The sequence below is a fragment of the Heptranchias perlo genome, chromosome 18 (genome assembly GCF_035084215.1).
Source record: "Heptranchias perlo isolate sHepPer1 chromosome 18, sHepPer1.hap1, whole genome shotgun sequence".
Classification (NCBI taxonomy): domain Eukaryota; kingdom Metazoa; phylum Chordata; class Chondrichthyes; order Hexanchiformes; family Hexanchidae; genus Heptranchias; species Heptranchias perlo.
Genome location: NC_090342.1, coordinates 36,003,060 through 36,030,433, shown reverse-complemented (window position 1 = coordinate 36,030,433; position 27,374 = coordinate 36,003,060). Strand labels below are relative to the sequence as shown.

Sequence of the window (27,374 nt, the reverse complement as noted above, 5' to 3'; positions counted from 1 at the left end):
GAATTTTAATGTTCTACCTGTCATCCAGCTTGAAAAAGAGACCTTATCCCTTTAAAATAATAGCTTGAGATCAAAAGGAAAAAAACTGCTTTGAAGTATTTTTCTTCATTAAAGCAAGATTTGAATTCTCACACAGTCTGTGTTTAAGAGGTGACATGTGAGCCAATCACAGCATCACAGCTGCTCTCTCATTAAGTCAAGAGCTGACAGTATGACTGGATGTGGAGATGCCGGTGATGGACTGGGGTGGACAAATGTAAGGAATCTTACAACACCAGGTTATAGTCCAACAAAATAAATTTGTTGGACTATAACCTGGTGTTGTAAGATTCCTTATAGTATGACTGGAGGCTTGCTTGGGTTGTAGGACTCCCCCGGACTACCGGGTTGCCATGGAGTCGCCCACAGCTGTTGACATAAGAAAAAAATCTCTGAAGCAAAATTCCTTTTTAAAATAAAATGTGATTTAAATAATTAAAATGAAAAGCAAATTAAAGGAGGCATATGGTTTACTTGTGCCTTAAAACAAATGTATCCCATAAAAAAGGCATTCTGAACGTTCCATGCTTTTCCAGGCTGAGTTTTGGTTCCATACTGTCAACAATACACAAGATGTTATCTTCTAATTGTTGATTACTGTAATGTTATCCTCCCCCTCCCCCACACTCCATGGTTGAGATTTTCTGTGGCAACATTTTTTTTCACGTGACACAAACTGGATTTGACAGGAATACAATGTTAACACAGCCTGCAGCACTGTAGTTGAAAAACATTCAGAGAATACTACTTAAAAAGATAGGCTGCTTTGTCTCGTTGATGAAGTGGTTTGCAAAGGTGGTAATTCTGTTGTTCTCTACTATTTCATATTTTTATGAACTATGTTCCAAACTTCACCACGTCTGTGAAATCTAACATCCATTTGCAGCATCAGAAATTAGAGCAGGAGGTTACGAAGAATCCATCAAAAGCAAAACACTGCAGATGCTGGAAATCTGAACTGAAAACAGAAAATGCTGGAGAAGCTCAGCAAGTGAGGCAGCATCTGTGGAGAAAGAAACAGAGTTAACGTTTCAGGTCGAAGACCTTTCGTCAGAACTGGAAGATGTTAAAGAGTTAAAGTTTTTAAGCAAGTACAGAGCCAGGGAAAGTGGGGGGGGGGGGGTTGGGGATGGGACAAGTAAAGGGGAAGTCATGTCTGACAAATTTGCTTGAGTTCTTTGAGGACATAACGTACAGGGTGGATAAAGGGGAACCAGTGGACGTAGTGTATTTAGACTTCAAGAAGGCATTCGACAAGGTGCCACATAAAAGATTATTGCTCAAGATAAAGAATCACTGGATTGGGGGTAATATTCTGGCATGGGTGGAGGATTGGTTATCTAACAGGAAGCAGAGAGTTGGGATAAATGGTTCATTCTCGGACTGGCAACCAATAGCCATGGTGTTCCGCAGGGGTCGGTGCTGGGTCCCCAACTCTTTACAATCTATATTAACGATTTGGAGGAGGGGACCGAGTGTAACATATCAAAGTTTGCAGATGATACAAAGATGGGAGGGAAAGTAGAGAGTGAGGAGGACATAAAAAACCTACAAAGGGATATAGACAGGCTGGGTGAGTGGGCGGAGATTTGGCAGATGCAATACAATATTGGAAAATGTGAGGTTATGCACTTTGGCAGGAAAAATCAGAGAGCAAGTTATTATCTTAATGGCAAGAAACTGGAAAGTACTGCAGTACAAAGGGATCTGGGGGTCCTAGTGCAAGAAGATCAAAAAGTTAGTATGCAGGTGCAGCAGGTGATCAAGAAGACCAATGGAATGTTGGCGTTTATTGCTAGGGGGATAGAATTGCTGCAGTTATATAAGGTATTGGTGAGACCGCACCTGGAATACTGCATACAGTTTTGGTCTCCATACTTAAGAAAAGACATACTTGCTCTCGAGGCAGTACAAAGAAGGTTCACTCGGTTAATCCCGGGGATGAGGGGGCGGACATATGAGGAGAGGTTGAGTAGATTGGGACTCTACTCATTGGAGTTCAGAAGAATGAGAGGTGATCTTATTGAAACATATAAGATTGTGAAGGGGCTTGATCGGGTGGATGCGGTGAGGATGTTCCCAAGGATGGGTGAAACTAGAACTAGGGGGCATAATCTTAGAATAAGGGGCTGCTCTTTCAAAACTGAGATGAGGAGAAACTTCTTCACTCAGAGGGTAGTAGGTCTGTGGAATTTGCTGCCCCAGGAAGCTGTGGAAGCTACATCATTGAATAAATTTAAGACAGAAATAGACAGTTTCCTAGAAGTAAAGGGAATTAGGGGTTACGGGGAGCGGGCAGGAAATTGGACATGAATTTAGATTCGAGGTTAGGATCAGATCAGCCATGATCTTATTGAATGGCGGAGCAGGCTCGAAGGGCCGATTGGCCTACTCCTGCTCCTATTTCTTATGTTCTTAAAAGATTGGTCAGGAACAGCTGTGAATGGCAACAGCAGAACCACTACCAGCACATACTGTCCGAAAAAATCGGACAAATGGATTTACAACCTTCCGGACTCAACATTGATTTCAATAACTTCAGATCATAACCACTGCTCCCATTTTCTCGGACAGCATGTGCTAGCAATGGTTCTGCTGTTGCCATTTACAGCTACTCCTGACCAATCTTTTGTTTCTTAACCTGTCCCAATGCCACCTTCCTTGCTTTGCATCATCATCCCTTTTGTCATTTGATCTCTTTTGGCCTCTACCCTATCACAGACCTTCCCTTTTGTTCTTTCCTTCCCTCCCCTCCCTCCCCACTTTTCCCTGGTTCTGTACTTGCTTAAAAACGTCAACTCTTTAACATCTTTCAGTTCTGACGAAAGGTTTTCGACCTGAAACGTTAACTCTGTTTCTTTCTCCACAGATGCTGCCTCACTTGCTGAGCTTCTCCAGCATTTTCTGTTTTTACATCTATTACCATGATTGCAGTACCTGGATGCAAAAAATCTTCATTATGCATAGAGATTGAGGATGTGGATTTACTCTCACATTTCCCTGTACTGTGAGTTCCTCATCTCAGCCATTCCAACAGCCATTAAGAGACCAGAATGTCAATGGCAGAGGACTGGGTGATCCACCTTTTCTGTTGACTGACAAGTGGTATTTGGTACAGGAGGGCAGGAAAACAATGGCTGGGAAATTCGTCGGAACTTCTTCCACTCCACTGCCATAACTTTGTCGGAAGTGCGGCGAAAACCCTGTTTAGCCAGCAGAGCAGGAGCAGCTCAGAGGAATTTACCAGCCAATAACCCAAAAAATGGAGGATAAAATAAATACAAAAAGTTAAAAAATCAATTAAAATCTTTTTGCTCCAAACCCCAAACCACATCACGGGAGACTTGTTAAAGAACATTTAGTAGATTTGCCCATTTGTTCCTATAAATTACTGGAGATGATAGTCAAGTTTAATTATTTTTGGTTAAAGGTAACGTTCTTTTCTATGTCGCTATCAAAAAAAGCAGAACAAAACAAACAGCAGTATTTATTGCAATGGATTTTCAGTTCATATTTTTTCTTCAAAAGATTCACTGTTTCCAAATGTCTAACATTGGCATTATATACTGCTGCATATAATCAGGAACCTCAGCCCTCAATTTCACAGTGGAGCCCCAAAAAGCCATTTCTAACTTTCAAGATAGAAATTCCTTCATATACATTTAAATGTATATACCTATGCTATTACCATGGGTACGATTTTATAAGTGAAAAACGGGTGGGTTGGGGATGGGGGCATTCAAAATCACAACCATTTCAGGCCCGCCTCCAACCCGCCTTCAACCTGCCCATTTCCGGTTTTCACTGGGGCGGAACGAGAGGCGGGCGACCAACCCACTCCCAGGAGGCAGGTCAGGCCTTACAGCCTTTCAAGGAGGCTGCAGTTCTCCATTTTTCCACAGTTTCGGATTTCAACCCCGGAGGGCCAGGATACGTGGGTCTTCTCTTCCACGCCACATGAAAGGAGATGAGAAGGCCTGAGACTAACAGGTAGGAGCCTTTCTGGTACAGCTTGTGGGCCGGGAGGAGCAGGAGTGCTTCCCCCAGGCCCAACAAGCCTACCTGCAGAGACCCCCCAACGATTGCGGACCCCCGCCCCGGATCTCTGCCCACCTCCAATGATCACGGACCCCCAACCCCAATCCCCCCAACAATTGCAGACCCCCGCGATGACCCCCGATCCCCCCAATTATCACAGACTCCCTTAACTGACCACCGATCCCTCCCTTCTTGACTGCCTTCCCCCTGTGCCCCCCATACCCCTGTGCCAACCCATGCCCCCATGCCCACCCTGCCCCCATGCCCCCCCCCCATCCATGCAAATGAAGACTTACCTGAACACGTCCTCTCCCTGGCTGGTCTCCTGTCCGATTGAGACCAGCCTGTCAATCAGGCCGGTCTGTCGGACGGCAAACCGACAAAAAAAAAATAAAAAACATCCTCACGTCAAAATCGTAAGGATGTCTGGGAAACCCATACTTCCGGGTTTCCCGTCCGCAATTTGGCCCCCCGCCCCCTTCCCGGCTTGGAGTCAAAATCATGCCCAATGTCTCAAAAAAATCCCTGGCGAGTCTGCGTGTTGAAAGCACATGTGAATGTGAGATAGTGAGAGTTAGAGTGAGAGTGAGTGGCCGAAAATGTTTGCGAGATATTTGTTTAATATAGAATGATATAGCAGTGTATTCTGGTGCTGTACAGGCATTCAACTCCAGGGTTAGAGCAGTTTCTCTCTTCGCTATCAATGCTGGGAAAAGAACTTCCCATTCCACAAAAGCTGTTTCTTTCACAAAACCCACTGCCTCCTCATGTTGACCTGCATGCACTGACACCACAAAAGTGACCGGCCCAACAGAATTTGGGGACGGAAGAAACCGGACTGCAAGGGGAAGTGTTGCTGATCCCGACTCAGTGAAAGTTCCAGATACAGTGGCAGCAGTCACCAGGCAACCGTTGCTGACTTTGCAAATTTTTAACTTCGATTGCTCACAGCAGTGCCTAGGAGATCAATCCTGAATTTGGGGAGACTCCTGAAGAATCCAGAAGGGTTGGCAACCCTAATGCCAAAGGAGGCACTTCCTCCAAGAGGTCCTCGAAACAGGCATTCAAAAATGGAGATTACATACTCCTTGCTCCATCTACTTATTTTGTTATGCAGTGTAAAAATGCAGGTGTCCCTTTAAATAGCAGTTGTAGTCTTTAATAGCTGTAGGTGCATGCTATTTCCCGGCCTCTGTCATCAAGCTCCACACTTCTTTAGCGCGTGACCAGAGAATTCACCTTACTAAATAACATTTGTGCATTTGCCCCTCTCAAGAAAGTCAGTCTTTTCTTCTCTATTCTCCCCCATTGCACAAATTTGTTTGCATCAACATAGAATAATTGAAGTTACTTACTAAAGGTCGGAGATCAGGATGGGCAAGTATGTAACCATTATTGGTATTCAGAAATGCGTAACCATGGACTCCAAGCTGCATGATAAACATAATAAAGGGAAGAACAATTTAAAAAGCAATGTCACAACAATGACATCTATTTGCTCAAGTCAATGTTTCTTTTGTTCTGTGCCTTTGAGCTACATTTTACAAATGGTAAATATTTCACTCAGTTTGGGAGGAGGATGCCACTTGTATTTTGTTAAACCAGCAAACAGTGGTCCCTGTTGATTTTTTGCCACTCAACCAGTAAAGATTATTTCCAGTGCTGCATACATGTCTATTGTTTGTGTTAGATGCAGAGTCAGAGTTTCAAGGGCACTGTCTGTATGTCTGCCTTCACAGCTTAAATCAGCATATACAAGGATCCTAGCTTCTGGTGTTGCTGCAGCTGTAAGTGACTGAATGCAACTCCTGCTCATAGTGGGTGATAATTCTAATGAAAGCTCAATCACTTACTGCAGCAACAACAGCAGGAGGCAGGAGTCCTGCGTTGGCACTGGGGGAGGGTGGGAGATACTGGAAATGTGCTCAGCGGGGGGGCGAGAGTGGGAAGTGGCCAGAAGCAGCACTGGTTAAGGGGAAAGGGGGAAAGTAAAATGCCAGCATGAAATGGAGGTGGGGGGATAGAAAAATACCAGCATGAAATAAGGGCAAGAGTGCCAGGTTGAATAGAGAGTAGAGGGAAGAGAAACAAAATTAAATGGAAAGGGGGGGTGTTGGACGGGAAGAGTGACTCCGTGAACTGGAGTAGCGGTGAAGGGGGAAAGTGCCTCTGTGAGAGGGGAAAATGACTGTTGAAATAATTTTTGGGTAAGCAAGGTCACTTTCCTATTTTTAGAATAAAAATCCATGAATTGTGAAATACAAAAGTATTTATTAAGGACTCAGAAGCAGTCTTATTCACCATAAAGCCTTCCGCGGAGTCAGGCTGTTGGCAGCAAATTTAGAATTTAGACACTACTTACAAAATGTCTGTTGAGGTAGCTTTTGGGAAAGCTGGGTCTGGTTTTGTGCTCTAAGAAAGGTCTAGGCCATGCAGCTCGGAAAATGTTTTTTTACATTAAAAATGGTGTATTCTGTTGCTCAAAATTAAAAGTATAAAAATTATGGTGATAAAAAAATGAGGCTTTTTAAAGGCTCAAAAAAAATTATAAAAAGTTTCCATCCTTTGGAGAGGCTGTTAAGGGGGAACAAATAACAGGAGAGGCTGAAAGGATGGATAATCGAATATAGAGGCATGAAATTGTGTCTGTTGGCAAATAGCAGAGTGGTGCTACCATGACCCCATTTGATGGCTGGCAAAGTCAATGTGCTACTGCATGAGGTGGGTGCAAGTAGAGTTACCCTGTGTGGCATTCTAGGGAACCATCCCCAGAAGGCAATGCAGGAAGTTTCGCAGGAAGTTGTGGCTAGGCTCAATGCCATCTGCAGTACCTGCAGGACTTCGGAACAGATGTGGGAGAAAATGGTACACTTTAAGGAATCTAGCAAGATAACGCTAACCAACAATACCATGTACCAGGTAGCTGCCCAAGAGTCCATTCCACAAAGTGTTACCATATTTAATATTCATCCAGGCAAAGCTCTCACACAACCTAATAGTTCTTTCATTGCACCTCAGCAGGACACATTGTCAAGATACAACATACAATTGAAAGCCACTTTAATATCTTCCAAGGACTTTACACATCAAACCATTGTAACACAAACATGCTCACTTATTGACATGCATGGCTTCAGATTACCTTCTAGCTGAAAGTGTCCCACATGACGTAGAAAAATGCAAAATAGCATCAGCCATTATGGCAGCAGAGGAGCAATGAGTAAATCAGTGTTCTGTGAACGACTGAATATTTACTCCACCACCCAGGACACATAGGCAGACGATAGTGTATAGACCCTGAGACCACTCAGTTTCTTGTCAATAAAATATTTTAAAAGTACGAGAGGGACGCAATTATAAAATGGCACTTGTTTTTGAATGGTGCCTGAAATATATGATGCCGTGGAACATTTCTTACATCTATATATTACTGAATTATCAAATCTGAAATTATAATTATTTCTGCGTGGCTGGCATTCAAAAATTAATGTGATTTGTTAACTGAAGCCATGCATAGTTCATAGAATTATAGAATCATACAGCACCGAAAAGGCCATTCGGCCCATCATGCCTGTGCCAGCTCTCTGAAAGAGCTACCAATTAGTCCCACTCCACAGCTCTTTCTCCATAGCCTTGCAAAATTTCCCTTTTTAAGTAGACAACCAATTCCCTTTTGAAAGTTACTATTGAATCTGCTACTACCACCCTTTCAGGCAATGTATTCCAGAACATAACAACTCGCTGAGTAAAAAAATTTCTACTCATCTCCCCCGTGGCTTTTTTGCCAATTATTTTAAATCTGTGCCCTTTGGCTACCAACCTTCCTGCCAGTGGGAACAATTTCTCCCTACCTACTCTATCAAAACTGTTCATAATTTTGAACACCTCTACTAAATCTCCCCTTAACCTTCTCTGCTCCAAGGGGAACAATCCCAGCTTCTCTAGTGTCTCCAGATAACTGAAACCCCTCATCTCCGGTACCAAATCTGCTTTGCACCCTCTCCAAGGCCTTGATGTCCTTTCTAAAGTGTTGTGCCCAGAATTGGGCACAATACTCTAGCTGAGGTTTAACTAGTGATTTATAAAGATTTACCGTAACCTTCTAGCTTTTATACTCTATGCTTCTATTTATAAAGCCAAGGATCCCATATGCTTTTTTAACAGCTTTATCAACTTGTCCTGCCACCTTCAAAGGTTTGTGCATGTGAACCCCCAGGTCTGTCTATAACCTCCTGAAGTCTGCTACTATCCTGCTCACTATTTACTACATTTCCAAGCTTTGTATCATCTGCATTTATCTCATTGAAACATATAAGATTCTAAGGGGGCTTGATAGGGTAGATGTTGAGGGGATGTTTCCCCTGGCTGGAGAGTCTAGAACTAGGGGTTATAGTCTCAGGGTAAGGGGTCGGACATTTAGGACTGAAATGAGGAGGAATTTCTTCACTAAGAGGGTCGTGAATATTTGGAATTCTCTACCCCAGTGGACTGTGGGGTATATTCAAGACTGAGATCGCTAGATTTTTGGACTCTAAGAGAATCAAGGGATATGGGGATCAGGCAGGAAAGTGGATTGAGGTTGAAGATCAGCCATGATTTTATTTAATGACAGAGCAGGCTCGAGGGGCCGTATGGCCTACCCCTGCTCCTATTTCTTATGTTCTTATGCAAACTTTGAAATTATACCCCCTACATTATAACAGTGATTACACTTCATAAAAAAAGTATTTCATTGGTTGTTAAGCACTTTGGAACGTCCTGAGGTCTTGAAAGGCACTGTATAAATGCAAGTTCTTTCTTCTTTCTTTATACCCAAATGCAGGTCATTAATGTATATCAAAAAGAGCAGTGGTCCTAACACCGACCCCTGGGGGACACCACTGTTTGTCTCCCTCCAGTCCGAAAAACAACCACTACCAATCTCTGCTTTCTGTCTCACAGCAAATTTCGTATCAATGCTGCCACTGCCCCTTTAATTGTGGTTTATCTGCAATTAATTTGCATATGTTCTGGTCAGAATTCCAAAGAAGTATAACATCTTATATCCACTAATGAATGGCATTAATGCAGTTTTGGACTTACCTTATACCTTGGAGCTAACTTTAACAGCTCTTTCAGTGGAACGTCTGAACCTGCAACTCCCAACAGAATACCATGTGCTCTCTACAGAGAAAGAGCGAGAGTGTGAGGGCAGACTCAGTCACAAATAAACAAACATATATGAAGCACTTCACTACTTACATCAGTCCTTATTGCTTCTGTTATAAATGGTAGTCGTTACAGTGAGTTTGTACACTTCATAAGAGGAGCACAACGGGCTGGATCTGGGGAGGTTATCACCTTGGACTACTGATGAAGGAGGGGATCCAGGTGCACTTAGTGGAATTAGATCTTGGGACCACTGAGGAGAATGTGACATGGAGTCTGGGACATAAAGGTGGAGGAAACTGGGCTTGGGATCATCAGTAGTCCATTAGTGGTGGCCTGGGGGTATCAGGGAGGCATCTGATGTTTAGGAAAACTCAGGTGCAGGCTAGGGTCTGAAGCATTTGGTGGGGATGTGGGAGTACTGAGCAGGCCTGCGAGCATTCAACTAATCTGGGATTTGATAGCACTGGGGGATGTCAGAGGTTTGGCAGTACAACAGAAGTCTGGGGTTTGGTAGCACTGAAGGTATCTGGGGTTTGGCAGCACTGAGGAAGGGACCTTGGGTTTGGCAGCAAAAGGAGAGAATAAGCGGCTCGACATTGATGCGATTCAAACTAGCTCCAAAAATGTGTTTTTCTCATTCTCAGCCTCCATAGGAGAGCCTGCATTCTGTAATCTCAAACTTAACATTATGGAGGTGAGTTTTGCCACTTTTATGCCAGTGGAAACAGATTTGCCCCCGCCAATGGTCTGTAGAGGCATTTACATAAGAGTTTCCTGGGTCAGTTCATTTGTATATCCATTGGAGGAGTGATTGACGTAAATCTCATGTAAAATGGGAGTAATCCTTATTGTGCCCTGTCTGAAATGGTGGGGGAGATATGTTAGCCCAATAGTAAATGGCACATAGGCAGATGGGAAAGAGATTAGCAACAGCACAAAATCAAAATGCACTAGATGCAGGGAGAATGTTCCCGATGGCTGGGGAGTCCAGAACCAGGGATCACAGTCTCAGGATACGGGGTATGCCATTCAGAACCGAGATGAGGAGAAATTTCTTCACTCAGAGGGTGGTGAATCTGTGGAATTTTCTACCACAGAAGGCAGTGGAGGCCAAGTCGTTAGATGTATTCAAGAAGGAGATAGATATATTTCTTAATGCTAAAGGGATCAAGGGATATGGGGAAAAAGCGGGAACAGGGTACTAAGTTAGACGATCAGCCATGATCATTTTGAATGGTGGAGTGGGCCTGAAGGGCCGAATGGCCTACTCTTGCTCCTATTTTCTATGTTTCTATGTTTCTAAAATAAAAGCAGCACAATTCAGTAATAAATAAGGTTTCTGTAATTCTTGCAACTAGAACTGCTTGGCTCTGTAAATTTAATTCCACCTTTGCTATAACAGCTAGCAACCACGGTCACCTGTTTCATATAGGCATGAACTTGGACTAGCACATAACAGATGGAAAATGGGGTATCTGATGTCACAACATCATTGCTACCTCCTTTGCATGTACCACCTAAAACATGAATGGGTACTTCCACTAGAAATGAAGGCAGAAAATGGAGTGGCGCTAAAGTGGGTAGAGTTCTGGTGGAACAGAACTCTGGCTCATTTTTCAATCCAGATAGCCTGCTTTATGCCAGTAAACAGAATGGACCCAATCAGAAAATCTATGCTCTGGTCTTCCTTGGGGCCAGAGGCATACTCTTGGCGTAAGTTCTCTGGGAATATGGCTTAATCAATGGAAGTTAAGCCCGAAAGTAGACACACGTGGTCCCAGCTCAGGCCCAAAAGGCCCGACATTTGTCTAGGATGGATGGAACCAATCTGCCCCAAACATGGCCCATGATGTCGGAGGGGACGGGTCGGGGGGATGTTTCCTCACATCTGGAACCTCCTTAGCCCAGCCTCCCTATTGCCCAGCGATCTGGACACCGGGATGGATCTGACTTACAGTTATGAGGCAGAAATGGGGCCTATCAGAATCTCCAGGCTGGGGTCATAACCTGGAAGATCCCAGAAATGGAGCAATTTAAAGCTTTGATTGACCATCCTATAAAGGGGGTCAATCAATCATTGGGGAAGCCTCCATTCTTGGGGGGCCAGATGCTCCCAAGCAGGCATCCAGCACTGCATTTCCTTCCCGCTCCCATAGTGAATGCCTAAGATGTGCCCATGCATGCGCAGGCACCCACTGAGAAAATATAAATAAGTAGCCCCATGTCCTGATATCTGGCTGGGTTAGGAGCAAAGATCACTAGAACCTACTCTACTATACTTAAGGCAGTAAAGCAGAGCAGAGAATTTTCGGAGTCATTGACTTTTAAAACTGCTTTTGAAAACTAAATGTATTCCATTTTTTTGTCACGTCAATACTGGGGGAGAGAAGGGTGTCTGGGGTTTGGCAGGCCTTGTGATCGAGGCACACACATGTAACATGTTAGCTATATGGGAGCACACTGGAGGTGTGAGGTTTGGCAGGATGGTGAGGATCTGGGATTTTTTTAGCACCTGAGAGAGCCTTGGGTTTAGCAGCATTGGGGAATCTGGGATTTGGCAGCACTGGGGAAATAAGGGTCTCGAGTTGCCAACACCATGGTGGGCTCTGTGGTTTGGCAGCACTGGGGATATTTGGGGTTTGGCAGCATTAGGAGGGGGATTCCTGAGAATTGGCACCACTGGGGTTAGGGAGTAGTTCAGTAGGAAACTCACAAGAGCAATCAGAGATCTTGAAGAGTATCTGAGACTGAAACATTAGCCTTTTGTTTGGTCTTTTTAGATGCTGACAGAAGTGGTGTGTTTATCATGCATTTTGTGTTTGCATTTCATTGAAAAATGCTGCAAAATTAGGACAGATCCAGGTGAAATCATTACTCAAAGCAAACTATGAAAGTTCAGATCCTCACCCTAAATATTGTGCTGCTTGGTAAGTCCAAAATGGAGGTTCAATGTTGTGGTGTTAAAGAAGTAAGAAAGCATGGAATGAGGAAGCAAAATTGACCCCATCCAGCCTGCTTCTTCCACAGAATGGGTACCATTTACCCTATTGTGGACTTTACTCCACCCATTTATTCTCATGAGGGAAAGTTCTGCACAAGTACCCCAATGTAAACTGGATGGATTTGTTAAATCTGGCTGCCAGGAAAACCTGGTAGATTTAGTGAATCCAGCAGATTTACGCTGCTGTTAATTCTATCAGATTTATGTGTCATCAGTGCTAGCATTCATCTAAGACTTGGACAAAAGCACCTGTTGTCGTGGATCAACAGCACAGTAACCTATACAGTACATCATCTCTCCACAGATGCTGCCTGACCTGCTAAGTGTTTCCAGCATTTTCTGTTTTTATTTCAGATTTCCAGCATATGCCATATTTTATTTTTGTACCATATATAGTATTTGATCATCTCAGTCAGTATCTATTCCTGTAACTTCCAATTCCATTCCCAAGGAGATATTTATCCTGTTTGTATTGGTATTGTCTGATAGTTAACACTGCAAAGCATATACAAAGCAAGGCAGAGCAGAGAGAGGTGAAGACGGGTACTCACAGTTTCGTTCTTTCTGCTGAAGACTGGCATTGCCACCGTCGTCATGAGGAGCAGACTCTGTGCTGCGGTTTGAAATAGCTGTCATATAAACAGTATGTTGATTTTGCATTGCCTGTTGCAACGGTAACTACAATTCAAAAGTACTTCATTGGCTGTGAAGCTCTTTGGGATGTCATTCAGTAGTAAAAGGTGCTATATAAATGCAAGTTCTTTCTACTTCTCACTACAGCTTTTTCTCTACATGGCAGTTTTCCAAATGCATTTAAAGCTTACAGAGTTTTCAGTGCTTCTTTTTCATTGTCATTTAATATTTGAACATTAGGACTGAAAATTGGTTTTGCGTTGCTTTCCGGCCTCAATGGATTTCTCTCTGCTGAGAAGCAGTGTGAGTAATGTTGAGGTCATTGTAATGGGCACAGGAACATGCCCAGACTAAGAACCTGGGAGAGGAAGAATTCCAAGTAATTAGCTCTCGAAGGACTAGCATATGTCTGGGAGCAGGCCATTCCTGCACCTCCTCAGTTAGAAATTGAAAAATAGTTTACAATGAAAGAAAAATATCACATAAAAAGGGATTGGTAACTGTGGATGGCCCCTTACTGTATACTGGTGTACACTGGATCATTTTGGAGCTCTGTAGAGACTATAATTTAACAGGATGGAGAAATCTTAGAAGGGCTGAATATGATCAATAAGAGTCAGCAGAGGAAGGCAGCACCTGCCTGCCCTTTTCCCCCATTTCCACATATACCTCAGCCTCAAGTTAATGTTAGAGTTTCCAGAGCTCGGTGACCTACTAATTATTTTGTGTCAGATTTAATCTACTGTACATAAAAAGGATTTAAAGAATCAGCGGATTTACAGTAGAATCTGGGTCACAACCAGGTTAGATTTCATCATTGCAAAAGTTAGTACCTGTTTCATTAATACTCAGTGTTATCCTGCAGGAAAATATATCGCCGTTCCTTCATCGTCGCTGGGTCAAAATCCTGGAACTCCCTACCTAACAGCACTGTGGGAGAACCTTCACCACACGGACTGCAGGGGTTCTAGGCGGCGGCTCACCACCATCTTCTCAAGGGCAATTAGGGATGGGCAATAAATGCCGGCCTCGCCAGCGACGCCCACATCTCATGAACGAATAAAAAAAGAGAAACAACTCCTCCCCCAGCTATCTTCATATTATAGCTAGTGAAGAGCTAAAAGCAAATTTAACTGAGAAGACTCATGAGACATCCTAATACTTAACAGGGGCATGAAACTCATTGTCTTATTCAGTATATCATCATCAACAACAGATGTATGATTGAAACTGTGGACAGTGGAGCATAAATTCAACATTGTTGAATAGTTGCATTGTTGTATAGTTTAAATGAGTCTTGACATCTGCTTCAATATTCCTTGCAAGTCTCATTGTTCCTGCTTTCTTCAGGTGCAACGCATCTCTCCTGTACCAGATTTTTTAGTCCTGAAAATATTCTGTTACTTATGAAAGTAGCTTCTTTATTCTTTACATCTTCAATTTCCTCAGTGAACTTCCCCTTTTACCTAACTTTATATTCATTATCTTTGAATTTTGAGGCAATCCTCACATATGTGATATTTAAAGCTCTTATATTATTTCTTCCCATGTTGGTTACCCCTAAATGAACTACAACTACTGGGTCTCTTCCAGTCCCATTCAATAGCTGTTCTTAACATTCCACTATTTGCATTGCTCTGGCTGCAGCGTCGTAGGTATTGCCCTTATGACACACATAGCGATCCAAATTTCCTGTGCAGAGAGTCCACTATGATTACAATCTCCCTATGCTTTAATCTGTTTTTTTGTCCCAGCTACTGGATAATTGGACAGTGCTTCGTATTTGTTCATTGCTGTTATCTGTTGAATAACTTCTTATCTTTCTTGCTACTTTTTCCAACCTTAATCCATCCATTTCTTTGGTTTCCCTCAGCATTTGACGCTATCTCTTCATCAATCACACTGCTGGATAGCAGGGTGATATTACAGAATAGGCAGCTGAGGATAGCAGATTTGATTGTACAGTACAACCAGCTAAATGTAGCAGGTTGGTTGTATATTGCAGGTGGCTAAGACCGATTCTTTAGTAAAGGCAGCTAATATTAGCAAGATGACTATACCAGTACAAGTTAAAGATAGCAGACTGATTGTACATACAAGCAGCTGAGAGTATCAAGATGACTGTACAGAAGAAGCAACTGAGGTAAGTATGATGATTATGTAGAGTAGACAAGTGATCGTCCCTGGTGGACATTCCTCCCATAACAAACAATAAAAACAGGTTAACACATCATTCATCTCATTTGCTATTGGTGGGATCTTCCTGTGTATAAATTGGCTGCCATATCTGCCTATATAATTGCACTTGAAAAGCAATTAATTGGTTGTGAAGCACTTTGGGATGTGCTGAGCGATAAGGTGCTATATGAATGGAAGTTCTTTCTTTCTTTTACCAGAATGATCGTACAGTACAGGCAAGTAAGGGTACCAGGATTATTATAAAGTACTGATGGCTGAAGACAGCAGAATGAATGAACCACTCTGCCTCTGATCTTATCCTTCAGATCAAACTGCCTATCCCTGAGTTTCTTGTTGCAGTATAAGGGACTGTCCATGAAACTGACACCTATATGTAGCTAACATGTACTAAACATTCCTCTGAATCCATATATAAAGCTATGTTCCATTAAAGACAACATTTATCACAAGTACAAGTGCAGTTTGTGATCCCATGACAGATGCTAGATGTGGTCCATTATTACAGAACAGCAGGCCATCATGAAGTTGTGAGGAGGAACAAACTAAAATTCCTTAAGCTTCTGCAGAGAAGTACAATGTAAAGAGTTACACTTAGAAATGTTCATATACATTTGATTATACAAAAGCAATCCACAGCTAAGGTTCAACAGGAAACTTACAGCATTGTCCATGTATGCTTCTGTCCATATGATGTCGTGATCATGATTAATGACCATTGGACGGCTGAGAACATGAAGGTACTCCATGACATTCTCTTGAACATCAGCCAGGGTCGAGATGTGAGTATAATATCCTGCAATTGAGTAACAGATGATTGTCAGGTCATTTTTATAAGGACCCTAGGAGCTAAAATGGACAAAACAAATGCAGTGATAGGTTCTGGCTGCTGAAGTCAATGCTTACTGTGATTTGTCATCTTCTAGCTTTTCAGTGTAGTGCCTGAATATCTGCACTGCAAGGTTTGTGAATGCTTTTCAATGATAGTATTGCACATAAGAGCAGAATGAAACCAAAGAGTCAAGGCTATCGTCAATTAGATTTCTTATTTTAAAAATAAAACAAAGATAAACAAATCCTCCAAAAAACATTGGTTTCTTTGTTCATCCAAATCAACATCAAGCATGAAGCTCATAGATAAGTTTTCTCCACATTATTGAATTCATTGATTTTAATTATTTTGATTGAATTTGAAATTAAGAGCTAGCACAGGCATGAGGGGCTGAATGAATTTTACAGCACAGAAGGAGGCCAATGATTCTAGGTCATCTGGAGCTTCCTTGCCAACATTACAACAGTGACTACACTTCAAAAGTAATTCATTGGTTGTAAAGAAGTCATGAAAGGCGCAATACAAATGCAAGTTCTTTCTTTCCTTGGGGAATCAAAGCGTCTTGAGGCACAACTCCTTACTTATCCCTTTGTATAAGCTCTGGAACCTATAAACGTGTGCGAGGGGACATTGGTGGGTTGGTTACAGCATCCTCCTATGCTGCCAGAAGTGCCTTTGGCACTCTTCCTCCTCTTCCATGAACAGAGTATAAAGAAGGATCCCATTGGGAAGCCCATGCTTACTACTCGTTTACTGTATTGGGGGAGGGGGGGTGGTGGGGTTGGACCATAAATTGGAGGTGGCAGATATCCTAAAACTACATCAGTTTTTAGAATACCTCACCAGTTTCCCAGCAGGAAAAAAAAATCAAAACAATCCATAGTTAAGGTATCAGCCAAAGTTGTGTAAGGTTTAAGCTCTTTTAAATAACGCATTTTTGCTGGCAACACAGTATGGGTGGAAATTTTCAATTTTGACGGGAGTCTAAAACAGGTGATATTGGATTGGCCTCCAGTTACATACCCCGCCTGATTTTCCTTTCTGGAAAGGAAAAGCCGATAACTCCCATTTTACACCCTCACAAAAGTTGAAAGTTCTGGTGTTTACCTCATATATAAGAGTATTCCTTAGGGACAATCACATGGGAGTAGTAATGCCAGGAATTTGGATGCATGATGTCATCCTACTATTATGGTGTGACGAGTTTACATCTGCTGAAAAAGGGGCAGGCGCTTCTACTCCAGCGAAAATTTTTCAGGAGCAAAACTGGGCAAAGATTCTGTGATAATGGGCCCTGCCCTAAAATCCACTATGGTATGTGTTCTCTGTGCCCCAATCCCACAAAAATTTAGATCTTGTTCTGAGTGGGCACATGTCCACAGCACAACGCAACAAGTGATTCAGCAGTAATTCTCACCTTTATTCAGAACTCAAAGATGGCTGTTGTAGAAAATTGAAATGTGACATATATAGCACACCAACTGGCCCACTAATTTTCTTTCCTTTACAGCCCAATTGAGATCAATTATTCACCACATGGAGAATAGGGGAAACAAATCTACATCTTACCATTCTGCACAAAGATACTGTGGAATTGTGCTACCCTATTGTTAATAAATATTTTATAAATTAGAAACATAGAGTCATAGAATCATAAAATGGTTATAGCACAGGAGGTCATTCAGCCTGTCGAGTCCGTGCCGGCTCTCTGCAAGAGCAATGCAGCTAGTCCCACACCCCCTCCCTTTCCCCATAGCCCTGCAAATTTTTTTTTCCAAGTACTTATCCAATTCTCATTTGAAAGCCACGATTGAATCTGCCTCCACCACCCTTTCTGGCAGTGTATTCCAGATCATAACCACTCAGTAAGTAAAAAGGTTTTTCCCCATGTTGCCTGTGCTTGTTTTGCCAATCACCTTAAATCTGTGTCTTCTGGTTCTCGACCCTTCCGCCAATGGAAACAGTTTCTCTCTATCTGCTCTATCTAGACCCTTCATGATTTTAAATACCTCTATCAAATCTCCTCTCAACCTTCTCTGCTCCAAGAAGAACAACCTCAGCTTCTCCAGTCTATTCACGTAACTGAAGTCCCTCATCCCTGGAACCATTCTAGTAAATCCTTTCTGCTCCCTCTCCAAGGCCTTCACATCCTTCCTAAAGTGCGGTGCTAGAATTGGACAAGATACTCCAGTTGTGGCCGAACCAGTGTTTTATAAAGGTTCATCATAACCTCCTTGCCTTTGTACTCAATGGGCCCGATGTTAGCAGGGCTGCGGGTTCTCGGCGGGGGTCTATCGAGCACGTGGGTAACGCGCCCGGTGAAATTAGTCAGTTTCCCGCGCGATTGTAGCATCCAATCCACTAATTGGATCCACTTACCTGCTCCTCCAGGTTCCCCACTGCTGATCTGCGCGTCGGGCGGGCTGCGCATGCGCAGTAAGATCTGTCAGCTGGAGGCGCTCTATTTAAAGGGGCAGTCCTCCACTGACAGATGCTGCAACAAATAGCAAAAATTACAGCATGGAGCAGCCCACGGGGAAGGCTGCTCCCAGTTTAATGATGCCTCACTCCAGTTATCAATACATGGGGTGAGGACAGAGATCTTCCTCCCGGCGTGCGGGAGGAAGCGGCCTGCCTCTGCCACCAGGAAGGCCTGGCTCGAGGTGGCAGAGGAGGTCACCAGTGCAACCAACATATCGCCCACCTGCATACAGTGCAGGAGGCGCTCCAATGACCTCAGTAGGTCAGCCAAAGTGAGTACACGTAGTCTTTCCCCTACACTCCGTCTGCCACATCACTGCCCCCACCCCACATCTCCTTCAGCACTGCCAACACAACTCTGTCACATCACCCCTCATACCCACTCAAACCTCATCCTCATCTTACCTGCACCTACTCACCTCGCCAGTACTCATCCCGCCACTACCACTCAACCCAATCCTCATACAATCTCATGGCTCTCTCTCATACTCACCCTCTCGTGCATCTCTTTCACGACCAGCCTCACTCAACCTGCCACTACCTGTGCTGCAGCCACAGGGCATGCATCACATATGTGCAGTAGGCAGCGTAAGGCAAACGTGTCGTGAGCATGAAGGGGATGCACAAGGGTGTCTGAGGGTTTGTCATGGGTGTTACTTATATTGAATTTCTGACCAACTCACATTACATATTATATTGGCACCACTACTGCCATGTCTTCGCGAATCCTGTCTGGTTTGTGCAATAATGCCCACTCCTGAGGATCACTATGAGGACCCACAACTGATGCCACCCATTGTGTCACTGCAGAATGGGTGTAGGTGTATTTGCAGGGCTCTTTTGCGCAGACGACTGAGAGACATTGGCGATGTCCCCGGTTGCACCCTGGAAGGATGCGGAGAAGTTGTTGAGGGCAGTGGTGACTTTGACAGCGACAGGTAAGAAGATGGTGCTCGGGCCAGCCAGGAGCAGCTCGGCATGAAAGAGGCTGCAGATGTTCACGACTACATGTCGAGTGACTCTGAGCCTCCGTGTGCACTGCTGCTCAGAGAGGTCCAGGAAGCTGAGCCTCGGTCTGTGGACCCTGTGGCAAGGGTAGTGCCTTCTTCGACGCATCTCTCTCTGCGGTAGCCCTCCCTCCTGCTGTACAGGTGGATGTATCACAGCACTCCATTGTGGAGCTCCACGTATCAGAGGTGGACGGCGTGGATGGCGAGGCTGGTGATGCTGTTCGCCCTCCGAGGAGGTCATGACTGCAGCTACGGCAGCCCCCATCCGCAAGATGTACATCTGAGGGGGTCCGCAAGTAGTTACATGTCTCTGGACCCCGGGGTAAGTGTGCAGGTTGGTGACTTTGACTGTCAGGAAGAGGGTGGTGGAGGCCAAACTTTGTCCCAAGTGACAGAGTGGCCTCCTGCAATGGGTGAGGGTCTCCTCCCCCCACCTGTCAAATGGACCTTTGCAGCTGCCACACGTCCATTTGACCTGGGAGTGTTTCCCCCAGTGTGGGAAACAGTCCCAGTTTGGTCTAAAATCCTACATAATCCCTTAATCAGGTCAGTTAATGACCTGAAATACCTAAATAAATATCTTCAAGTGGAACCCCGCTGGCTTTAATTGCCTGCAGGATTCCCATCAGCGGGGGCTGCGCGCGCATGCCGGCGCGTCAGAGGGGAACCCGGAAGTGTGCGGGTTTGGGGCGGGCTCCGGTACCGCGCCGGGATTCTCCGATTTTCGGAGCCCCCCCGCCAGGAACGCACCCGATAGCGGGTGCTAAAATGATGCCCTATGCCTCTATTTATAAAGCCCAGGATCCCGTATGCTTTTTTAACCGCTTTCTCAACCTGCTCTGCCGCCTTCAATGACCTGTGCACATATACCCACAGTTCTCTCTGTTCCTGCACCATCTTTGGAATTATACCCTTTAGTTTATATTGCCTCTCCTCGTTCTTCCTACCAAAATGTATCACTTCGCACTTCTCTGCGTTAAATTTCATCTGCCATGTGTCCGCCCATTTGACCAGCCTGACTATGTCCTCTTGAAGTCTATCATTATCCTCCTCACTGTTCACTACACTTCCAAGTTTTGTGTCATCTGCACATTTTGAAATTGTGCCCTGTACACCCAAGTCCAAGTCATTAATATATAATCAAGAAAAGCAATGGTCCTAGTACCGACCCCTGGGGAACACCACTGTATACTTTCGTCCAGTCCAAAAAACAACTGTTCACCAATACTCTGTTTCCTGTCACTTAGCCAATTTCGTATCCTTGCTGCCACTGCCCCTTTTATTCCATGGGCTTCAACTTTGCTGACAAGCTTATTCTGTGGCACTTTATCAAACGCCTTTTGAAAGTCAATATACACCATATCAACTGCATTGCCCTCATCAACCCTTTCTGTTAACTCATCACAAAACACAATCAGGTTAGTTGCCTTTAACAAATCAGTGCTGGTTTTCCTTAATTAATCCATACTTGTCCAACTGACTGTTAATTTTGTCCCAGATTATTGTTTCTAAAAGCTTCCCCACCATCCTTTTTTGAACAAGGATGTAACATTTGCAATTCTCCAGTCCTCTGGCACCACCTCTATATCTAAGGAGGATTGGAAGATAATGGCCAGCACCTCTGCAATTTCCATCCTTACTTCCCTCAGCAACCTAGGATGCATCCCATCCGGACCGGGTGACTTATCTACTTTAAGTACAGCCAGCCTTTCTAGTACCTCCTCTTTATCAATTTTTAGCCCATTCAGTATCTCAGTCTTTACTATGACTTTGGCAGCATCTTCTTCCTTGGTAAAGACAGATGCAAAGTACTCATTTAGTCCCTCAGCCATGCCCTTTGCCTCCATGAGCAGGTCATCACTTTGGTCCCTAATCGGCCCCACCCCTCCTCTTACTACCCATTTACTATTTATATGTCTATAGGTAACTTTTGGGTTCCCTTTTATGTTAGTTGCCAGTCTATTCTCATGCTCTCTCTTTGCCACTCTTATTTCTTTTTTCACTTCCCCTCTGAGCTTTCTACATTCAGCCTGGTTCTCACTTGTATTATCAACCTGACATCTGTCATACACCCCCCTTTTCTGCTTCATCTTACTCTATCTCTCTTTCATCATCCAGGAAGCTCTGGTTTTGGTTGCCCTATCTTTCCCCCTTGTGGGAATGTACGTAGACTGCACCCGAACCATCTCCTCTTTAAAGGTTGCCCATTGTTTGATTCCAATTTTGCCTGCCAATCTTTGATTCCAATTTACCCAGGCCAGATTCTTTCTCAACTCACTAAAATTGGCCCTCCTCCAATTAAGTATTTTTACTCTAGATTGCTCCATAGCTAATCTAAACCTTATGATACTATGATCACTGTTCCCTAAATGTTCCTCCACTGGCACTTGCTCCATTTACATTACATTTTGCTATATTGAGACATACAGATAACAAAGATCCCAGTTTTAATTCTTTCTGCTGAGTTAGCACATACTAGGAACGGAACTTGCACCCCTCCTGGTCTGTATGGCTAAGCATCACATCATGTGGTGTATTTAACCATTGAGCTATCAGGGGAGCCGTAATGAGCAGGCACATTTATAACTACTCACTGTTGTGCTCACACAACTTCCTTATAATACCTGTACATTTTCAAAAACAAAACTGAAACAAAGATAAATTTTAATGGATATGTTCCTTTGTGTAGATTTACAAAGCTAAAGAAGAGTAAATGAAATAGTTTTGTGGGCACAAGCTGGGAGCACATATCAGGAAATTGTTCACCCTCAGCCCATAATTTTGTGCTCATTAAAATTAATAAACAGAAAATCAGGGGCTGGGGGAACAGGATTTCCCAATTTCTGTTCCTGGCCTGTGCTAAGAACACTTAAGCGGAAAATCCCAGCAAAATATGTATAGAAATTTGAGTCCTATTTTCACTGATGTTACTGTACACAAGTGTCATAAATTCTAATGTCCATCTAAGATTGACTTTCCTAAAGTTGCTGCTTAAAGCCAGGTTTCTTACCTTTATTGTTACATGCTATCCATTTAACATATTCTGCAAACGTTACCTCCCGGCCAATCAGATATGTAAATACACGCACCTGTCAAGGATAGTTAAGGATAGTGACTGTAGGATAATTCATTGCAAAGATGTTTTAATGAAAAAGGCAAGAGGTTAGCATACTGTGTTGACCCTGTCTTTGCAGGTCTAAACATTTTAAAAAAGAAACTAATTAATTCCCATTCCAACATCATTTAGTCATTCCAGCTTGTTCTGCTAATCCTCTTATTTTCTGTTGATTCCTCTCCAATAGGGCACGATCCATGCTTCTGTTGCCACCTATTCCTGATGACATCATTGGACTTCCATTGATCCAGGGTACAAGGCGTATGTATGACAACACACTGTACAAACAAAGCACTTCTTTACTCTGTCCTTTCATTTAATCTCTAATTAAAAATATTACAAAATAAATGGAGAAATGTACATAATTTCACCTCCCCACATAAGAAATACAAGCTGCAACATACTCCAGTAGGCATCAAATACTGGAATTATAAAATACTAAAACATAAACCCACTTTCATCTGATGCTCTTGGCAGTGTTGGGTAACTGCGGATTAGGAACTAAGCAAAAGGTGGCAAATTTGCTCATTTCCATCGACTAAGAAACTGTGGGCCTCAGTCTATAACTATACTGACCCTGGGTTGAGCATTTTTGTGACCCTGGACTGAGTACCACACTGAGCATATATCAAAACTTGAGTGAAGTATCATACTGAACATTTTACCAACCCTGAGCTAAGTGTTATACCAAACAAAATATTGACTCTGCCATGAGAATTATACTGATTTTGGACAAAATATCAACCTGGACTAAGCATCATAGCACCTAGATTATAGCAGTCCTGGGCTCCATATTACAGAGACACTGGGCTTTGTCAAACTCATTCTTGGCTCCATATATCAACCCTAGCCTTTGCATTATGTTGACCCTGAGCCTTGCATTACACCAACCCTGACCTTTGCATGAAACAGACCCTAGGCTCCACATTATATTGACCCTGACTTTCACAACTCTAGGCATTGTAAAATTCAGGTTTTCTCCCAACACGTTAAACTTAGGCTCACAGCAAAAGGTGACTTCCATAATCAGACCCACATTTCCTGTGAACTGAACCACGCTCTCTTATGAGTGACGTAAATGGAAATAGCATCAGAGATTCCATGAATTGCCCAATGTACTCCCCCACCCATCCAAAAAGCAGAAAATATCATACTGTTAGACTGTTGTATTCAAGCTAATACTAATAATCAAATTTATTTCCAAGCAAGATAATTTTACAGATGCAAAATAATAAAGATAGAAAGTAACCAACAATACAATGCTTAACTTACACACCACCAAAACTGTTCCAAAATGTTACAGGGCCTGCAAAATTTTAGCATTCTCTCCAAAATCTTTTAATTGACGGGCCAATTTAGCAATGGTGTGCTCCCGAAGTGCACCCTTGTATTCCAGGGGTGCACCACATTGAATGTGGGTGCATAGGCCCGAACATCCAAATCATGGGGCATGAAATTCAGCAACCTGAATTTTTGCAGGCTTCACACGGAGTGCAGGATCTTTACAACACCTCTTAATAAATTGGTTCCATTCTGAAATCAGCAATCTTTCTTGGCCATTTACTCTTTTAAAGCTGCTCTGGATTTCCTGCTCTGACCATTGGAAGTTTGATTCTTAAAAGTGTGCTTGCCAGTTTCTATTGCACTGAAAGTCCTTTTTTTTGCTTTTTGCATAGCTGTATCTGATTAAGTCCAGTGGATTACTTGCTGCTGGTGTTCACAGCACCATTTTAGCATTGCAAAATTCCTTTTGCAAATGCCTTGTCCCACAGCATTGTTACTGTTAGCAGTAATCGCAGTGTTCAGCATTGGAACTCCGTTGCACCTCCCATGTCAGTGCCTTTTTGGAGCAGAAAGAGGGGTTTATGCAGAGTGAGAAAAAGTAACTATGCCTCAACCATCCTGTGCTAACTTGGTCTTGTCCCAGGAGCTGAGATTTCAAACTTAGGGCCACCTACTTGAGGATGTCTGAAAAGACTTGCCATCACTATCCACACTTTATGAGGGAAGCTTCAATGTAATACTGAGGGAGTGCTGCATCATCAGTGGTGCTATAATCCAGATGAGACATTAAACCGAGGCCCTGCCTGTCTGCTTAGCTGGACGTCAAAGATCCCATGACATTTTTCAAAAAAGAGCAGGGAGTTCTAGCCAACATTCATCCCTCAGCCAAAATGAGCAAAACACATCTTATGTAGGACCTTGCTCAAATTGGCTGCTGGTTCACTTATAAAAACAACAGTGAACTACAAAAAGTAATTAATTAGCTGTGAAGTGCCTTGGGGTGTTTAGAGGACATGAAAGTACTATATAAATGGATGTTTGTTTGTTTCATATGCCCTCTCCTTGAGTCTGATCTCCAGACAAGTTCTAACACAGGGACAGCCCTTCTGATAGCTGTAAAGGTTATCACAGTATTAAATTTAAACAACCGGCTCCTTCCAAACCAACACTGACAACAATTGTCATGCCAGTCGGTCTTCAGTCCACCAATGTATAAACAAGTGATAGAAGCCTTGTTTATCAGGAGAAACACTTTCCTCACTTTCCTCACCACATGGCAGGCTTTATTGATGGCGCACATATTGCCATCAGAGTCTCTAGTCAATCTCACGACATATATGAATAGGAAAGATTTCATTCCATTAATGTGTAGGTGGTGTTGGACTAAGGAACAGCATAATGCAACTAATTGCATGGTATCTTGGCAGCAGCAACACCTTCATTTTGCACCAGTCCACAGTGCCACCATTATTTGAAGGAGCAGGCAGAGTGGATACTTAATTAAGGATCCTTACTGCAGCAATGACCATAAGAGATAGGAGCAGGAGTAGGCCATTTGACCCTTCGAGCCTGCTTCGCCATTTAATGAGATCATGGCTGATCTGATTTTTACCTCAACTCCACTTTCCTGCCCTTTCCCCATGTCCTTTGACTCCCTTGCTGATCAAAAATTTGTCTAACTCAGCCTTGAATGTATTCAATGACTCAGCCTCCACAGCTTTTTGGGATAAAGAATTCCAAAGATTCACGACCCTCTGGGAGAAGAAATTCCTCCTCATTTCCATCTTAAATGGCCAACCCCTTATTCTGAGACAATGCACCCTAGTTTTAGATTTCCCCCATGAGGGGTAACATCCTCTCAGCATCTACCCTATCGAGTCCCTTCAGAATCTTGTATGTTTCAATAAGATCTCCTCTCATTCTTCTAAACTCCAATGAGTATAGACCCAACTTGTTCAATCTTTCCTCATAAGACAACCCTTCCAACCTGGAATCAACCTAGTGAACCTTCTCTGAACTGCCTCCAATGCAAGTATGTCCTTCCTTAAATAAGGGCACCAGAACTGTATGCAGCACTCCAGGTGTTGTCTCACTAGCACCCTGGACAGTTGTAGCATGACTTCCCTGCTTTTATACTCCATCCCCCTAGAAATAAAGGCCAATATTCCGTTTGCCTTCCAGATTACCTGCTGCACCTGTATGTTGACTTTCATGTACGAGGACACCCAGATCCCTCTGTACCGCAGCATTTTGTGGTATTTCTCCGTTCAAATAATATTTTGCTTTTTTATTTTTCCTCCCAAAGTGGATGACTTCATATTTTCCCATATTATATTCCATCTGCCAAGTTTTTGCCCATTTGTTTAACCTGTTAATGTCCCTCTGCAGACACTTTGGGCTCGATTTTAGGGTCGGGTTACCTGCGGGTTTCCAGCGGGGTGGCCCCGAAAATCCCGATCTCCGGTCACGTGACCGGATCGCGACGAAATCCCGGCCACTTCCGGGTACCGCGCTGACGTGCGGGGCTGCGCGCGCAAGCCCCGCTGGTGGGAATCCCGCAGGCAATTAAAGCCAGCGGGGTTCCACTTGAGAGTACTTACCTTGCTCGTTGTGGTCAGTTAATGAGCTGAAGCAGCTGTCAAAAGAGGAAGTGTGGGATTTTAGGTTCAAGGCAGTCAGTTTCCCACACTGGGGGAAACAGTACCTTTCAAACCAGGCGTGTTGCAGCCAGCAGCCTGTGGCAGGTGCCAAGGTGCGCTCCACGGGGGAGAGCCCTCACCCACGCAGGAGGCCACCGCGTCACATAGGGCAACCCCTGCCCCCCACCACCCCCCGGCCAAGCCAGAGGACAGACCGACACGAAACCGCAGCCCCAGTCCGAGGACCCACACACCTACCCTGCACAACCCCTCAGACCAACACCTGCCAGTTGGGTGGTGTGTGGACACCCTCGGAGGACGAAGAGCATGACCAGCACCAGCAGCCTCGCAGTCCACGCCGTCCGCCGCAGAGACGTGGATCCCCCCAACACGGTGTGGTTGCACGCCCACCTGCACAGCAGGAGGGAGGGCTACCGCAGAGAGAGACGCGTCGCAGAGGGCACTACCCTCGCCACAGGGTCCACAGACCGAGGCGCAGCTCCCCGGACCTCTCCGAGCAGCAGTGCACAGGGAGGCGCAGATTCGCTCGACATGTCGTCGTGGAGATCTGCAGCCTCTTTCATGCCGAGCTGCTCCTGGCTGGCCCCAGCACCAACTGCTTACCTGTCGCTGGCAAAGTCACCACTGTCCTCCACACCTTCTCCTCCGCATCCTTCCAGGGTGCAGCCGGCTACACCGCCGATGTCTCTCAGTCGTGTGCGCGGACGAGCCCTGCAAATACACCTGCACCTACTCTGCAGTAACACGATGGGTGGCATCAGTGGTGGGTCCTCATAGTGATACCCAGGAGCGGGCATTATTGGACACAATGGACAGGATTCGCGGAGACATGGCAGTGGTGGTGTCAATATAATGTGTGCTGTTTGTGGCTCTGAAATTCAATATGGGTAACACCCATGACAAACCCTCAGACACCCTTGTGCACCCCCTTCAT

The 27,374-nt window shown here is 44.0% G+C and overlaps 1 protein-coding gene across 1 annotated transcript in view; it reads right to left on the bottom strand.

Annotated features, from left to right (window-relative positions):
- The window catches only part of cacna2d4a (calcium channel, voltage-dependent, alpha 2/delta subunit 4a), a 435,940-nt gene that overhangs the window by 276,004 nt on the left and 132,562 nt on the right, over positions 1 to 27,374 (bottom strand). The window contains 5 exon segments of the mRNA XM_067999142.1: positions 5,433 to 5,507; positions 9,160 to 9,240; positions 12,781 to 12,858; positions 15,721 to 15,854; positions 22,392 to 22,470. Of these exon segments, the coding sequence (XP_067855243.1) occupies positions 5,433 to 5,507; positions 9,160 to 9,240; positions 12,781 to 12,858; positions 15,721 to 15,854; positions 22,392 to 22,470 (447 nt within the window).